The 16,701-nt window shown below is 45.3% G+C and overlaps 1 protein-coding gene across 1 annotated transcript in view; it reads left to right on the top strand.

Annotated features, from left to right (window-relative positions):
• The window catches only part of LOC121559819 (ribosomal protein S6 kinase alpha-6), a 96,319-nt gene that overhangs the window by 52,852 nt on the left and 26,766 nt on the right, over nucleotides 1–16,701 (top strand). The window contains exons 6-11 of the mRNA XM_045216866.1: nucleotides 2,695–2,801; nucleotides 3,987–4,024; nucleotides 4,203–4,345; nucleotides 11,741–11,811; nucleotides 13,936–14,024; nucleotides 14,268–14,332. Of these exons, the coding sequence (XP_045072801.1) occupies nucleotides 2,695–2,801; nucleotides 3,987–4,024; nucleotides 4,203–4,345; nucleotides 11,741–11,811; nucleotides 13,936–14,024; nucleotides 14,268–14,332 (513 nt within the window). The remainder of the gene's footprint in view (nucleotides 1–2,694; nucleotides 2,802–3,986; nucleotides 4,025–4,202; nucleotides 4,346–11,740; nucleotides 11,812–13,935; nucleotides 14,025–14,267; nucleotides 14,333–16,701) is intronic.

The following is a 16,701-nucleotide window of genomic DNA, read 5'->3' as shown; positions in this document are numbered from 1 at the left end:
CCCTTAACCAACAGTGCATTTCTTTTTAACAAAAAAGTAAAAATAAAACAACAACAAAAAAAGTGTTGAGAAAAAAAGAGCAGAAGTAAAATAAAATAACAGTAGGGAGGCTATATACAGGGGGTACCGGTGCAGAGTCAATGTGCGGGGGCACCGGCTAGTTGAGGTAGTTGGAGTAATATGTACATGTGGATAGAGTTAAAGTGACTATGCATAAATAATTAACAGAGTAGCAGCAGCGTAAAAGGATGGGGTGGGGGGGCAGTGCAAATAGTCCGGGTAGCCATGATTAGCTGTTCAGGAGTCTTATGGCTTGGGGGTAGAAGCTGTTGAGAAGTCTTTTGGACCTAGATTTGGCACTCCGGTACCGCTTGCCATGCGGTAGCAGAGAGAACAGTCTATGACTAGGGTGGCTGGAGTCTTTGACAATTTTGAGGGCCTTCCTCTGACACCGCCTGGTATAGAGGTCCTGGATGGCAGGAAGCTTGGCCCCAGTGATGTACTGGGCCGTACGCACTACCCTCTGTAGTGCCACACCCCCACACCCTAACACTTAACACTTTCTGGGTCTCACCGCTCCCCCTGAGGGCACCCTTAGAGGCCGAGCAGTTGCCATACCAGGCGGTGATGCAACCAGTCAGGATGCTCTCGATGGTGCAGCTGTAGAATTTTTTGAGGATCTGAGGACCCATGCCAAATCTTTTCAGTCTCCTGAGGGGGAATAGGCTTTGTCGTGCCCTCTTCACGACTGTCTTGGTGTGTTTGGACCATGATAGTTCGTTGGTGATGTGGACACCAAGGAACTTGAAGCTCTCAACCTGTTCCACTACAGCTCCGTCGATGAGAATGGGGGCGTGCTCAGTCCTCTTTTTTTTCCTGTAGTCCACAATCATCTCCTTTGTCTTGGTCACGTTGAGGGAGAGGTTGTTGTCCTGGCACCACACGGCCAGGTCTCTGACCTCCTCCCTATAGGCTGTCTCATCGTTGTCGGTGATCAGCCACCAATTGTGCAAGTTCTCCCACTTAAAAAGATGAGAGAGGCCTGTAATTTTCATCATAGGTACACATCAACTATGACAGACAAATTGAGAAAAAAAAATCCAGAAAATCACATTGTAGGATTTTTAATGAATTTATTTGCAAATTATGGTGGAAAATAAGTATTTGGTCACCTACAAACAAGCAAGATTTCTGGCTCTCACAGACCTGTAACTTCTTCTTTAAGAGGCTCCTCTGTCCTCCACTCGTTACCTGTATTAATGGCACCTGTTTGAACTTGTTATCAGTATAAAAGACACCTGTCCACAACCTCAAACAGTCACAATCCAAACTCCACTATGGCCAAGACCAAAGAGCTGTCAAAGGACACCAGAAACAAATTGTAGACCTGCACCAGTCTGGGAAGACTGAATCTGCAATAGGTAAGCAGCTTGGTTTGAAGAAATCAACTGTGGGAGCAATTATTAGGAAATGGAAGACATACAAGACCACTGAAAATCTCCCTCGATCTGGGGCTCCACGCAAGATCTCACCCCGTGGGGTCAAAATGATCACAAGAATGGAGAGCAAAAATCCCAGAACCACACGGGGGGACCTAGTGAATGACCTGCAGAGAGCTGGGACCAATGTAACAAAGCCTACCATCAGTAACACACTACGCCGCCAGGGACTCAAATCCTGCAGTGAAAGACGTGTCCCCCTGCTTAAGCCAGTACATGTCCAGGCCCGTCTGAAGTTTGCTAGAGTGCATTTGGATGATCCAGAAGAGGATTGGGAGAATGTCATATGGTCAGATGAAACCAAAATAGAACTTTTTGGTAAAAACTCAAATCGTCGTGTTTGGAGGACAAAGAATGCTGAGTTGCATCCAAAGAACACCATACCTACTGTGAAGCATGGGGTTGGAAACATCATGCTTTGGGGCTGTTTTTCTGCAAAGGGACCAGGACGACTGATCCGTGTAAAGGAAAGAATGAATGGGGCCATGTATCGTGAGATTTTGAGTGAAAACCTCCTTCCATCAGCAAGGGCATTGTAGATGAAACGTGGCTGGGTCTTTCAGCATGACAATGATCCCAAACACCCCGCTCGGGCAACGAAGGAGTGGCTTCGTAAGAAGCATTTCAAGGTCCTGGGGTGGCCTAGCCAGTCTCCAGATCTCAACCCCATAGAAAATCTTTGGAGGGAGTTGAAAGTCCGTGTTGCCCAGCGACAGCCCCAAAACATCACTGCTCTAGAGGAGATCTGCATGGAGGAATGGGCCAAAATACCAGCAACAGTGTGTGAAAACCTTGTGAAGACTTACAGAAAACGTTTGACCTGTGTCATTGCCAACAAAGGGTATATATCAAAGTATTGAGAAACTTTTGTTATTGACCAAATACTTATTTTCCACCATAATTTGCAAATAAATTCATTAAAAATCCTACAATGTGATTTTCTGGAGAAAAAAATTCTCATTTTGTCTGTCATAGTTGACGTGTACCTATGATGAAAATTACAGGCCTCTCATCTTTTTAAGTGGGAGAACTTGCACAATTGGTGGCTGACTAAATACTTTTTTTTCCCCACTGTATGTGTAGCTCTAACTGTATTTAGTAATATGATGTTATAATGTTGTATAATGAGTTGTGTTGCCTGTGACCCTTCCCTCCGAGGCCAGAACAGACAGTAAATGTGTCCAGTTCTCACTAGGTTATGTTTACAGAGGAAGATGTCAAATTCTACCTAGCAGAGCTGGCTCTGGCCCTCGACCACCTGCACCATCTGGGCATAGTTTACAGAGACCTCAAACCAGAGAAGTATGTACCCTAACCTCTGACCCCTAACCCCTACATCACCACCTGGGCATAGTGGACAGAGACCTCAAACCAGAGAAGTGTGTATCCTAACCTCTGACCCCTAACCCCTACATCACCACCTGGGCATAGTGGACAGAGACCTCAAACCAGAGAAGCATGTATCCTAACCTCTGACCCCTAACCCCTACATCACCACCTGGGCATAGTGGACAGAGACCTCAAACCAGAGAAGTGTGTATCCTAACCTCTGACCCCTAACCCCCCCAGTCTGTCTCTGCCTCTTCTAATTTACATGGTTGGGGTGTTGCTGGTGATGAGTTAGGGTGTTTGGGGTGTTGCTAGTGGTGATTTGGGTGTTTGGGCTGTTGGTAGTGATGGGTTAGGGTGTTGGTAGTGATGGGTTAGGGTGTTGGTAGTGATGGGTTAGGGTGTTGGTAGTGATGGGTTAGGGTGTTGGTAGTGATGGGTTAGGGTGTTGGTGGTGATGGGTTAGGGTGTTGGTAGTGATGGGTTAGGGTGTTGGTGGTGATGGGTTAGGGTGTTGGTAGTGATGGGTTAGGGTGTTGGTAGTGATGGGTTAGGGTGTTGGTAGTGATGGGTTAGGGTGTTGGTGGTGATGGGTTAGGGTGTTGGTAGTGATGGGTTAGGGTGTTGGTAGTGATGGGTTAGGGTGTTGGTAGTGATGGGTTAGGGTATTGGTGGTGATGGGTTAGGGTGTTGGTAGTGATGGGTTAGGGTGTTGGTGGTGATGGGTTAGGGTGTTGGTGGTGATGGGTTAGGGTGTTGGTAGTGATGGGTTAGGGTGTTGGTAGTGATGGGTTAGGGTGTTGGTAGTGATGGGTTAGGGTGTTGGTAGTGATGGGTTAGGGTGTTGGTAGTGATGGGTTAGGGTGTTGGTAGTGATGGGTTAGGGTGTTGGTAGTGATGGGTTAGGGTGTTGGTGGTGATGGGTTAGGGTGTTGGTAGTGATGGGTTAGGGTGTTGGTAGTGATGGGTTAGGGTGTTGGTTGTGATGGGTTAGGCTGTTGGTAGTGATGGGTTAGGGTGTTGTTAGTGATGGGTTAGGGTGTTGGTAGTGATGGGTTAGGGTGTTGTTAGTGATGGGTTAGGGTGTTGTTAGTGATGGGTATGAGGTCTCTGTGTTTCTCTACTATACCTACTAATGCTGTTGTTCTCTGTTTTCAGCATTTTATTAGATGAAGCTGGCCACATCAAGTTAACAGGTATGACCTTCTCTCTGTCCTTCTCTCTGACCTTCTCTCTGTCTGGGCTGTGTGCTGTGGTGCTTCAGGAGGGGATGTTTGTTTATGTATGAGTGGGATTGAGCGGAAAAACTAAAAGAATGTGGTTGTGTAATATGTGTGTGTAGTGTGACGTGTGTGTGTGTGACGTGTGTTTCAGACTTTGGGCTGAGTAAGGAGTCAGTGGATGTTGATAAAAAGGCCTATTCATTCTGTGGGACGGTGGAGTACATGGCTCCTGAGGTCGTCAACAGAAGAGGACACAACCAGAGTGCTGACTGGTGGAGTCTAGGAGTACTCATGGTAAACACACACACACACTACCCCACCTATATCTAACCTGTATCTATAACCCCAACCTAATGTCTCTACCTGTATCTATAACCCCAACCTAATGTCTCTACCTGTATCTAACCTGTATCTATAACCCCAACCTAATGTCTCTACCTGTATCTATCCTGTATCTATAACCCCAACCTAATGTCTCTACCTGTATCTAACCTGTATCTATAACCCCAACCTAATGTCTCTACCTGTATCTATCCTGTATCTATAACCCCAACCTAATGTCTCTACCTGTATCTAACCTGTATCTATAACCCGACCTAATGTCTCTACCTGTATCTAACCTGTATCTATAACCCCAACCTAATGTCTCTACCTGTATCTAACCTGTATCTATAACCCCAACCTAATGTCTCTACCTGTATCTAACCTGTATCTATAACCCCAACCTAATGTCTCTACCTGTATCTATCCTGTATCTATAACCCCAACCTAATGTCTCTACCTGTATCTAACCTGTATCTATAACCCCAACCTAATGTCTCTACCTGTATCTATCCTGTATCTATAACCCCCAACCTAATGTCTCTACCTGTATCTAACCTGTATCTATAACCCCAACCTAATGTCTCTACCTGTATCTATCCTGTATCTATAACCCCAACCTAATGTCTCTACCTGTATCTAACCTGTATCTATAACCCCAACCTAATGTCTCTACCTGTATCTAACCTGTATCTATAACCCCAACCTAATGTCTCTACCTGTATCTAACCTGTATCTATAACCCCAACCTAATGTCTCTACCTGTATCTATCCTGTATCTATAACCCCAACCTAATGTCTCTACCTGTATCTAACCTGTATCTATAACCCCAACCTAATGTCTCTACCTGTATCTATCCTGTATCTATAACCCCAACCTAATGTCTCTACCTGTATCTAACCTGTATCTATAACCCCAACCTAATGTCTCTACCTGTATCTAACCTGTATCTATAACCCCAACCTAATGTCTCTACCTGTATCTAACCTGTATCTATAACCCCAACCTAATGTCTCTACCTGTATCTAACCTGTATCTATAACCCCAACCTAATGTCTCTACCTGTATCTAACCTGTATCTATAACCCCAACCTAATGTCTCTACCTGTATCTGTCCTGTATCTATAACCCCAACCTAATGTCTCTACCTGTATCTAACCTGTATCTATAACCCCAACCTAATGTCTCTACCTGTATCTAACCTGTATCTATAACCCCAACCTAATGTCTCTACCTGTATCTAACCTGTATCTATAACCCCAACCTAATGTCTCTACCTGTATCTATAACCCCAACCTAATGTCTCTACCTGTATCTATAACCCCAACCTAATGTCTCTACCTGTATCTAACCTGTATCTATAACCCCAACCTAATGTCTCTACCTGTATCTAACCTGTATCTATAACCCCAACCTAATGTCTCTACCTGTATCTAACCTGTATCTATAACCCCAACCTAATGTCTCTACCTGTATCTAACCTGTATCTATAACCCCAACCTAATGTCTCTACCTGTATCTAACCTGTATCTATAACCCCAACCTAATGTCTCTACCTGTATCTAACCTGTATCTATAACCCCAACCTAATGTCTCTACCTGTATCTAACCTGTATCTATAACCCCAACCTAATGTCTCTACCTGTATCTAACCTGTATCTCTAACCCCAACCTAATATCTCTACCTGTATCTAACCTGTATCTATAACCCCAACCTAATGTCTCTACCTGTATCTATCCTGTATCTATAACCCCAACCTAATGTCTCTACCTGTATCTAACCTGTATCTATAACCCCAGTTTAAGCCAAGATAAAGCAAAGCAGTGCGATAAAAACAACAACACAGAGTTACCTATGGGGTAAAACAAAACATAAAGTCAAAAATACCAAAGAAAATATATATACAGTGTGTGCAAATGTAGCAAGTTATGGAGGTAAGGCAATACATAGGCTATAGTGCAAAATAATTACAATTAGTATTAACACTGGAGTGATAGATGTGCAAAAGATGATGTGCAAATAGAGATACTGGGGTACAAATGAGCAAAATAAATAATATGGGGAAGAGGTAGTTGAGTGGGCTAATTTCAGATGGGCTGTGTACAGGTGCAGTGATCGGTAAGCTGCTCTGACAACTGATGCTTAAAGTTAGTGAGGGAGATAAGAGTCTCCAGCTTCAGAGATTTTTGCAGTTATTGGCAGCAGAGAACTGGAAGGAATGGCGGCCAAAGGAGGTGTTGGCTTTGGGGATGACCAGTGAGATATACCTGCTGGAGCGCATACTATGGGTGGGTGTTGCTATGGTGACCAATGAGCTAAGATAAGGCGGGGATTTGCCTAGCAGTGATTTATAGATGGCCTGGAGCCAGTGGGTTTGGCGACGAATATGTAGTGAGGACCAGCCAACAAGAGCGTACAGGTCACAGTGGTGGGTAGTATACGGGGCTTTGGTGACAAAACGGATGGCACTGTGATAGACTACATCCAATTTGCTGAGTAGAGTGTTGGAGGCTATTTTGTAAATGACATCGCCAAAGTCAAGAATCGGTAGGATAGTCAGTTTTACGAGGGCATGTTTGGCAGCATGAGTGAAGGAGGCTTTGTTTGCGAAATAGGAAGCTGATTCTAGATTTTACTTTGGATTGGAGATGCTTAATGTGAGTCTGGAAGGAGAGTTTACAGTCTAACCAGACACCTAGGTATTTGTAGTTGTCCACATACTCTAGGTCAGACCCGTCGAGAGTAGTGATTCTAGTCGGGTGGGCGGGTGCCAGCAGCGTTCGATTGAAGAGCATGCATTTAGTTTTACTAGCGTTTAAGAGCAGTTGGAGGCTACGGAAGGAGTGTTGTATGCATTGAAGCTCGTTTGGAGGTTTGTTAACACAGTGTCCAATGAAGGGCCAGATGTATACAAAATGGTGTCGTCTGCGTAGAGGTGGATCTGAGAGTCACCAGCAGCAAGAGCGACATCATTGATATACATGGAGAAAAGAGTCGGCCCAAGAATTGAACCCTGTGGCACCCCCATAGAGACTGCCATAGGTCCAGACAACAGGCCCTCCGATTTGACACATTGAACTCTATCTGAGAAGTAGTTGGTGAACCAGGCGAGGCAGTCATTTGAGAAACCAAGGCTATTTAGTCTGCCAATAAGAATGCGGTGGTTGACAGAGTCGAAAGCCTTGGCCAGGTCGATGAAGACGGCTGCACAGTACTGTCTATTATCGATCGCGGTTATAATATCGTTTAGGACCTTGAGCGTGGCTGAGGTGCACCCATGACCAGCTCGGAAACCGGATTGCATTTGTTAACTTGGCTTTCGAAAGGCAGGGCAGGATGGATATAGGTCTGTAACAGTTTTGATCTAGAGTGTCACCCCCTTTGAAGAGGGGGATGACCGCTGCAGCTTTCCAATCTCTGGGGATCTCAGACGTTACGAAAGAGAGGTTGAACAGGCTAGTAATAGGGGTTGCGACAATTTCAGCGGCTATTTTTAGAAAGAAAGGGTCCAGATTGTCTAGCCCAGATTATTTGTAGGGGTCCAGATTTTGCAGCTCTTTCAGAACATCAGCTGTCTGAATTTGTGTGAAGGAGAAGCGGGGGGTGCATGGGCAAATTGCAGCGGAGGGTGCAGAGCTGGTGGCCGGGGTAATGGTAGCCAGGTGGAAAGCATGGCCAGCCGTAGCAAAATGTTTGTTGAAATTCTCGATTATTGTAGATTTATCGGTGGTGATAGTGTTTCCTAGCCTCAGTGCAGTGGGCAGCTGGGAGGAGGTGCTCTTATTCTCCATGGACTTTACAGTGTCCCAAAACTTTTTGGAGTTAGTGCTACAGGATGCAAATTTCTGTTTGAAAAAGCTAGCCTTTGCTTTCCTAACTGCTTGTGTATATTGGTTCCTAACTTCCCTGAAAAGTTGCATATCGCGGGGGCTATTCGATGCAAATGCAGTACGCCACAGGATGTTTTTGTGCTGGTCAAGGGCAGTCAAGTCTGAGGAGAACCAGGGGCTATATCTGTTCTTAGTTCTGAATTTTTTGAATGGGGCATGCTTATTTAAGATTGAGAGGAAAGCACTTTTATAGAACAACCAGACATCCTCTACTGACGGAATGAGATCAATATCCATCCAGGATACCTGGGCCAGGTCAATTAGGAAGGCCTGTTCGCTAAAGTGTTTTAGGGAGCGTTTGACAGTGATGAGGGGTGGTCGTTTGACCGCGGACCCATTACGGACGTAGGCAATAAGGCAGTGATCGCTGAGGATTCAGACACTGCTAGAACATCAGGGTTGGCGGAGTGTGCTAACGCAGTGAATAACTCAAACATAGGAAGTAGGCTTCTGATGTTAACGTGCAGAAAACCAAGGCTTTTACGGTTACAGAAGTCAACAAATGATAACTCCTGGGGAGTAGGAGTGATACTGGGGGCTGCAGGGACTGGGTTAGCCTCTACATCACCAGAGGAACAGAGGAGGACTAGAATAAGGATACGGCTAAAGGCTTTAAGAACTGGTCTTCTAGTGCGTTGGGTACAGAGAATAAAGGGGACAGATTTCCGGGCGATGTAGAATAGATTCAGGGCATTATGTACAGAAAAGGATATGGAAGGATATGAGTACAGTGGAGGTAAACCTAAGCGTTGGGTAACAATGAAAGAGATAGCATCACTGGAGGCACCGATTGAGCCGGTCTCGGCGTGTATGGGGGGTGGAACAAAGGAGCTATTTGAGGCAGTTTGAGAATGACTTGGGGTTCTATATTGAAATTGTATAATAAGAACTAACTGGAACAGCAATAGGCAAGGCATATTGACATGGGAGAGAGGCATAAAGCAATCACAGGTGTTATTAGAGAGAGCTAAGACAACAACTGGCAATTGCGATGAAAGTTTGGGCTGAGGCTAAACAGATAAACAGGACAGGGTACCGTGTAAAGGAACAGTCCAGCAGGCATCAGCTGTGCAGCTGAGTGATCATAAGGTCCAGTGAACAGCAATATGTGAGTCCGAGAGCAGTTCGAATTGGTGCTAAAGCACAGCGAGCAGGAAGCACGGCTGTTGTTTGCGTGTGCTAGCGGGCCAGGGCTAGCAGATGGATCTTCGTGGTCGTCGCAACGGGAAGCCTGTTGAAACCACAGACGATTACGTCGGCAGACCAGTCGTGATGGATCGGTGGGGCTCCGTGTCGACTCTAGGAGGTCCCGTCCGGTTGACAGAGAGGTATCCAGGAGATGTGCCTAACTTGAGGCTAGCTCAAGGTTGATTAGCCAACAACAACATCCATTTGGTTGCAGATAGCTAGTTACGATGATCAGGTGTTGAAGGTCCAGTGATTTAGTGATTCCGGCAGAAAATCTGATATGTTCTGGGTCGATAACGCGCTGTGCATACAGTGCAGACTGGCCGATAATAGTCCAGACTAGAGCTGGCTTGTAGGTAGTGCAGGCCACGGACAATGGTGAAAAAACGCTAACGGTGGCTAATGGCAAGTAGCTAGTTAGCTGGCTACTCCCGTCCGGTAGACAACGAGGTAGATAGCCTTGAGCCAGGCCCATATCCTGGCTAACTGGTGCTTGCTTCGGGGGCAGTGGTGATTAGCCTACAGCAACATCCATTCGGTTGCGGCTAGCTAGTTGCAATCCGGTGTTAGGGTCCAGTGATTCAGTTATTCTGTCAGGAAATCTGATGTTCTGGGTGAAAAGCGCTAACGGTGGCTAATAGCAAGTAGCTAGTTAGCTGGCTAGCTAGTTTCAACTGGAGATTCTAGATAAAGGTGAGTAAATAATAGAATCCGTTCCACATTGAGTGAGGCGGGTTGCAGGAAAGTATATTTATTAGAAGGATGAAAAGTGTGATAAGGAAATATGTACGAAAAATAAAATAAATAAATAAAAAAACAGGCTATTTACACGGACACACAACAAAGAACACGACCGCACTGCTATGCCATCTTGGATAGTCACCAAGAAAACAATTGGTAACACACTACGCCGTGAAGGACTGAAATCCTGCAGCGCCCGCAAGGTCCCCCTGCTCAAGAAAGCACATATACAGGCCCGTCTGAAGTTTGCCAATGAACATCCGAATGATTCAGAGGAGAACTGGGTGAAAGTGTTGTGGTCAGATGAGACCAAAATGGAGCTCTTTGGCATCAACTCAACTCGCCGTGTTTGGAGGAGGAGAAATGCTGCCTATGACCCCAAGAACGCCATCCCCACCGTCAAACATGGAGGTGGAAACATTATGCTTTGGGGGTGTTTTTCTGCTAAGGGGACAGGACAACTTCACCGCATCAAAGGGACGATGGACGGCGCCATGTACCGTCAAATCTTGGGTGAGAACCTCCTTCCCTCAGCCAGGGCATTGAAAATGGGTCGTGGATGGGTATTCCAGCATGACAATGACCCAAAACACACGGCCAAGGCAACAAAGGAATGGCTCAAGAAGAAGCACGTTAAGGTCCTGGAGTGGCCTAGCCAGTCTCCAGACCTTAATCCCATAGAAAATCTGTGGAGGGAGCTGAAGGTTCGAGTTGCCAAACGTCAGCCTCGAAACCTTAATGACTTGGAGAAGATCTGCAAAAAGGAGTGGGACAAAATCCCTCCTGAGATGTGTGCAAACCTGGTGTCCAACTACAAGAAACGTCTGACCTCTGTGATTGCCAACAAGGGTTTTGCCACCAAGTACTAAGTCATGTTTTGCAGAGGGGTCAAATACTTATTTCCCTCATTAAAATGCAAATCAATTTATAACATTTTTGACATGCGTTTTTCTGGATTTTTTTGTTTGTTATTCTGTCTCTCACTGTTCAAATAAACCTACCATTAAAATTATAGACTGATCATGTCTTTGTCAGTGGGCAAACGTACAAAATCAGCAGGGGATCAAATACTTTTTTCCCTCACTGTATAACCCCAGCCTGATGTCTGTCTCTACCTGTATCTAACCTGTATCTATAACCCGACCTAATGTCTCTACCTGTATCTATCCTGTATCTATAACCCCAACCTAATGTCTCTACCTGTATCTAACCTGTATCTATAACCCCAACCTAATGTCTCTACCTGTATCTAACCTGTATCTATAACCCCAACCTAATGTCTCTACCTGTATCTAACCTGTATCTATAACCCCAACCTAATGTCTCTACCTGTATCTAACCTGTATCTATAACCCCAACCTAATGTCTCTACCTGTATCTAACCTGTATCTATAACCCCAACCTAATGTCTCTACCTGTATCTAACCTGTATCTATAACCCCAACCTAATGTCTCTACCTGTATCTAACCTGTATCTATAACCCCTACCTAATGTCTCTACCTGTATCTATAACCCCAACCTAATGTCTGTCTCTCATCTGTTATAGTTTGAAATGCTGACCGGGAGGTTACCGTTTCAGGGGAAAGACCGCAACGAGACCATGAACATGATCCTCAAGTAAGTCAATCACACAGGTTCTACATCATGTTATGAAACAGATTAACTAACCTGCCAATATTGATGCACTTGCTAAGTCTAGGGTTCTTAGTTAACCTGCTAATATTGATGCACTTGCTAAGTCTAGGGGTCTTAGTTAACCTGCCAATATTGATGCACTTGCTAAGTCTAGGGGTCTTAGTTAACCTGCCAATATTGATGCACTTGCTAAGTCTAGGGGTCTTAGTTAACCTGCCAATATTGATGCACTTGCTAAGTCTAGGGGTCTTAGTTAACCTGCCAATATTGATGCACTTGCTAAGTCTAGGGGTCTTAGTTAACCTGCCAATATTGATGCACTTGCTAAGTCTAGGGGTCTTAGTTAACCTGCTAATATTGATGCACTTGTTAAGTCTAGGGGTCTTTTTTTAGTTAACCTGCCAATATTGATGCACTTGCTAAGTCTAGGGGTCTTAGTTAACCTGCCAATATTGATGCACTTGCTAAGTCTAGGGGTCTTAGTTAACCTGCTAATATTGATGCACTTGCTAAGTCTAGGGGTCTTAGTTAACTGGTTTGTAACCTGATTTGAGACGTGCATCTATGTGAGAAATCGCCGTATGCGCCTGGGTGTTGAATGCATGTACCCAGGAGACAGCAACCTTACTAAATTTGATTTGTGTTTGAATTCTTCGTGGGTTTGTGTAATTTGAGGGAAATATGTGTCTCTTTTATGATCATCCATTTGGCAGGAGGTTAAAAAGTGCAGCTTGGTTTCCACCTCATTTTGTGGGCAGTGGCCACATCCTGTCTTCTCTTGAGAGCCAGGTCTGCCTATGGTGTCCTCTCTCTCAATAGCAAGGCTATGCTCACTGAGTCTGTACATAGTCAAAGCTTTCCTTAAGTTTGGGTCAGTCACAGTGGTCAGGTATTCTGCCACTGTCTACTCTCTGTTTAGGGCCAAATAGCGTTCTAGTTTGCTCCGTTTTTTTGTTGTTGATTCTTTCCAGTGTGTCAAGTAGTTCTCTTTTTGTTTTCTCATGATTTGGTTGGGTCTAATTGTGTTGCTGTCCTGGGGCTCTGTGGGGTCTGTTTGTGTTTGTGAACAGAGCCCCATGACCAGCTGGCTAAGGGGACTCTTCTCTAGGTTCATCTCTCTGTAGGTGATGGCTTTGTTATGGAAGTTTTGAGAATCACTTCTTTTTAGGTGGTTGTAGAATTTAACAGCTCTTTTCTGGATTTTGATAATTTGTGGGTATCGGCCTAATTCTGCTCTGCATGCATTATTTGGTGTTTTACGTTGTACACAGAGTATATTTTAGCAGAATTCTGCATGCAGAGTCTCAATTTGGTGTTTGTCCCATTTTGTGAATTCTTGGTTGGTGAGCGGACCCCAGACCTCACAACCATAAAGGGCAATGGGTTCTATAACTGATTCAAGTATTTTTAGCCAGATCCTAATTGGGATGTAGAAGTTTATGTTCCTTTTGATGGCATAGAAGGCCCTTCTTGCCTTGTCTCTCAGATCGTTCACAGCTTTGTGGAAGTTACCTGTGGTGCTGATGTTTAGGCCGAGGGATGTATAGTTTTGTGTGTGCTCTAGGGCAACGGTGTCTATATGGAATTTGTATTTGTGGTCCTGGCAACTGAACGTTTTTGGGAGCACCATTATTTTTGTCTTACTGAGATTTACTGTCAGGGCCCAGGTCTGACAGAATCTGTGCAGAATATCTATGTGCTGCTGTAGGCCCTCCTTGGTTGGGGACAGAAGCACCAGATCATCTGCACCAGATCATTCATTGAGGGTGGGGCTCAAGCTGCATCCCTGTCTCACGCAAATTCTGACCATACACTTATTGTTTGTGTGCATTGATTTTATAATATTGTAGGTTTTCCCCCAAAACCCCTTTCCATCATTTTATACAGCAGGCCATCATGCCAAATTGAGTCAAAAGCTTTTTTGAAATCAACAAAGCATGAGAAAACGTTGCTTTTGATAATATTTTTTTGGGGTCAATTAGGATGTGCAGGGTGTATACGTGGTCTGTCGTACAGTATTTTGGTAAGAAGCCAATTTTACATTTGCTCAGGACATTGGTTTCACTCTCCTCTCTGCTCTCTCTCCCTCTCTCCTTCCCTCCTCAGAGCTAAGTTAGGGATGCCTCACTTCCTGAGTCTAGAAGCCCAGAGTCTGCTCAGAATGCTGTTTAAACGCAACCCTGCTAACCGCCTGGGTAAGTTTATTTGGATCCCCATTAGCTTTTGCACAGGCATCAGCTATTCTTACTGGGGTCCACACAAAACATGACAAGTAACAAAACACTGATAGAACATTCACACAAATTAACCACCTGGGTAAGCGAGAGAGAGAGAGTGTGTGTGTGTGTTCCTGATGGTTGTCTTGCTGTAGGGGCTGGTGTGTGTGTGTGTGTGTGTGTGTGTGTGTGTGTCACTGATGGTGCATTGTATCTGTGTAGGGGCTGGGGCTGACGGGGTGGAGGAGATCAAACGTCACGCCTTCTTCTCAACCATCGACTGGAACGTGAGTCACACACACACAAAATGCTAACAGTAGACAGTAAGATGGCGCCGACAGACATGGCAGCTCTGCTTCTAGCTCCTAAGCAACAGACATGGCAGCTCTGCTTCTAGCTCCTAAGCAACAGACATGGCAGCTCTGCTTCTAGCTCCTAAGCAACAGACATGGCAGCTCTGCTTCTAGCTCCTAAGCAGCAGACATGGCAGCTCTGCTTCTAGCTCCTAAGCAACAGACATGGCAGCTCTGCTTCTAGCTCCTGAGCAACAGACACGGCAGCTCTGCTTCTAGCTCCTAAGCAGCAGACATGGCAGCTCTGCTTCCAGCTCCTAAGCAACAGACATGGCAGCTCTGCTTCCAGCTCCTAAGCAACAGACATGGCAGCTCTGCTTCTAGCTCCTAAGCAACAGACATGGCAGCTCTGCTTCCAGCTCCTAAGCTACAGACATGGCAGCTCTGCTTCTAGCTCCTAAGCAACAGACATGGCAGCTCTGCTTCTAGCTCCTAAGCAACAGACATGGCAGCTCTGCTTCCAGCTCCTAAGCTACAGACATGGCAGCTCTGCTTCTAGATCCTAAGCAACAGACATGGCAGCTCTGCTTCTAGCTCCTAAGCAACAGACATGGCAGCTCTGCTTCTAGCTCCTAAGCAACAGACATGGCAGCTCTGCTTCTAGCTCCTAAGCAACAGACATGGCAGCTCTGCTTCTAGCTCCTAAGCAACAGACATGGCAGCTCTGCTTCTAGCTCCTAAGCAACAGACATGGCAGCTCTGCTTCTAGCTCCTAAGCAACAGACATGGCAGCTCTGCTTCTAGCTCCTAAGCAACAGACATGGCAGCTCTGCTTCTAGCTCCTAAGCAACTTTGCAGTATTTTAATTTGTTTTATTTCTTACATTATCAGCCCAGAACGTGTTTTGTGTTATTACATACAGCATTAAATAACTTTGGGATATGAGAGCGGCGGTAACTCACCAGCATTCCGACCAGAAATACGACTTTCCCTAATTGGAACCTATGTTCGTACCCCCACCAAAGCAATTGAACTTATCCCAGAGGCTGCTCCAAGACGCTGCCGGTGGAGAAAATCTATTCGGAGTGGACATCTAGTCCGACTCAGGAGGCGTGCACACCATCCACCGCTTCCGAGTATATTACTCACTAATGTTCAGCCCTGGACAATAAAGTAGACAAGCTCAGGGCGAGGATCTCCTTCCAAAGAGACATCAGGGACTGTAACATACTCTGTTTCACGGAATCATGGCTCTCTCCGGATATACTGTCCCCGTCCATACAGCCAGCTGGGTTCTCAGTACATCGCACAGACAGGAATAATGAACTCTCCGAGAAGAAGAAAGGCGGTGGTGTATGTTTTATTATGAACTACTCATGGTGTGATTGTGATAACGTACAGGAACTCAAGTCCTTTTGTTCACCTGACCGAGAATACCTCACAATCAAATGCTGACTGTATTACCTCCCAAGAGAATTCTCTTCGGTTATAGTCACAGCCGTGTATATTCCCCCTCAAGCCAATACCACAACGGCCCTCAAAGAACTACGCTGGACTTTGTGCAAACTGGAAACCACATATCCTGAGGCCGCATGTATTGTAGCTGGGGATTTTAACAAAGCAAATTTGAGGAAAACGCTACCGACGTTCTATCAACACATAGCCTTCTGGAATGGCTAGAAGGCCCTCCCCTGCCCTCCCTTCGGCAAATCAGATCACGACTCCATCCTGCTCCTCCCTTCCTATAGGCAGAAACTCAAACAGGAAGTACCCATGCTAATTGTCCATTTGGAAGACCCATTTGCGACCAAGCTTTAACTTCCTGACTGATGTCTTGAGATGTTGCTTCAATGTATCCACATAATTTTCCTTCCTCATGGTGCCATCTATTTTGTGAAGTGCACCAGTCCCTCCTGCAGCAAAGCACCCCCACAGCATGATGCTGCCACCCCCGTGCTTCACGGTTGGGATGGTGTTCTTTGGCTTGCAAGCGTCCCTCTTTTTCCTCCAAACATAACGATGGTCATTATTTACATTTACGTAATTTAGCAGACGCTCTTATCCCGAGCGACTTATAAATTGGTACATTATGGCCAAACAGTTCTATTTTTGTTTCATCAGACCAGAGGACATTTCTCCAAAAAGTATGATCTTTGTCCTCATGTGCAGTTGCAAACCGTAGTCTGTCTTTTTTATGGCGTTTTTGGAGCAGTGGCTTCTTCCTTGCTGAGCAGCCTTTCAGGTTATGTCGATATACGACTTGTTTTACTGTGGATATAGATACTTTTGTACCTGTTTCCTCCAGCATCTTCACAAGGTCCTATGCTGTTGTTCTGGGATTGATTTGCACTTTTCGCATCAAA

The sequence above is a fragment of the Coregonus clupeaformis genome, unplaced genomic scaffold (assembly GCF_020615455.1).
Source record: "Coregonus clupeaformis isolate EN_2021a unplaced genomic scaffold, ASM2061545v1 scaf0832, whole genome shotgun sequence".
In the NCBI taxonomy this organism is placed as follows: Eukaryota; Metazoa; Chordata; class Actinopteri; order Salmoniformes; family Salmonidae; genus Coregonus; species Coregonus clupeaformis.
This window is presented reverse-complemented; position numbering and strand designations above follow the sequence as displayed.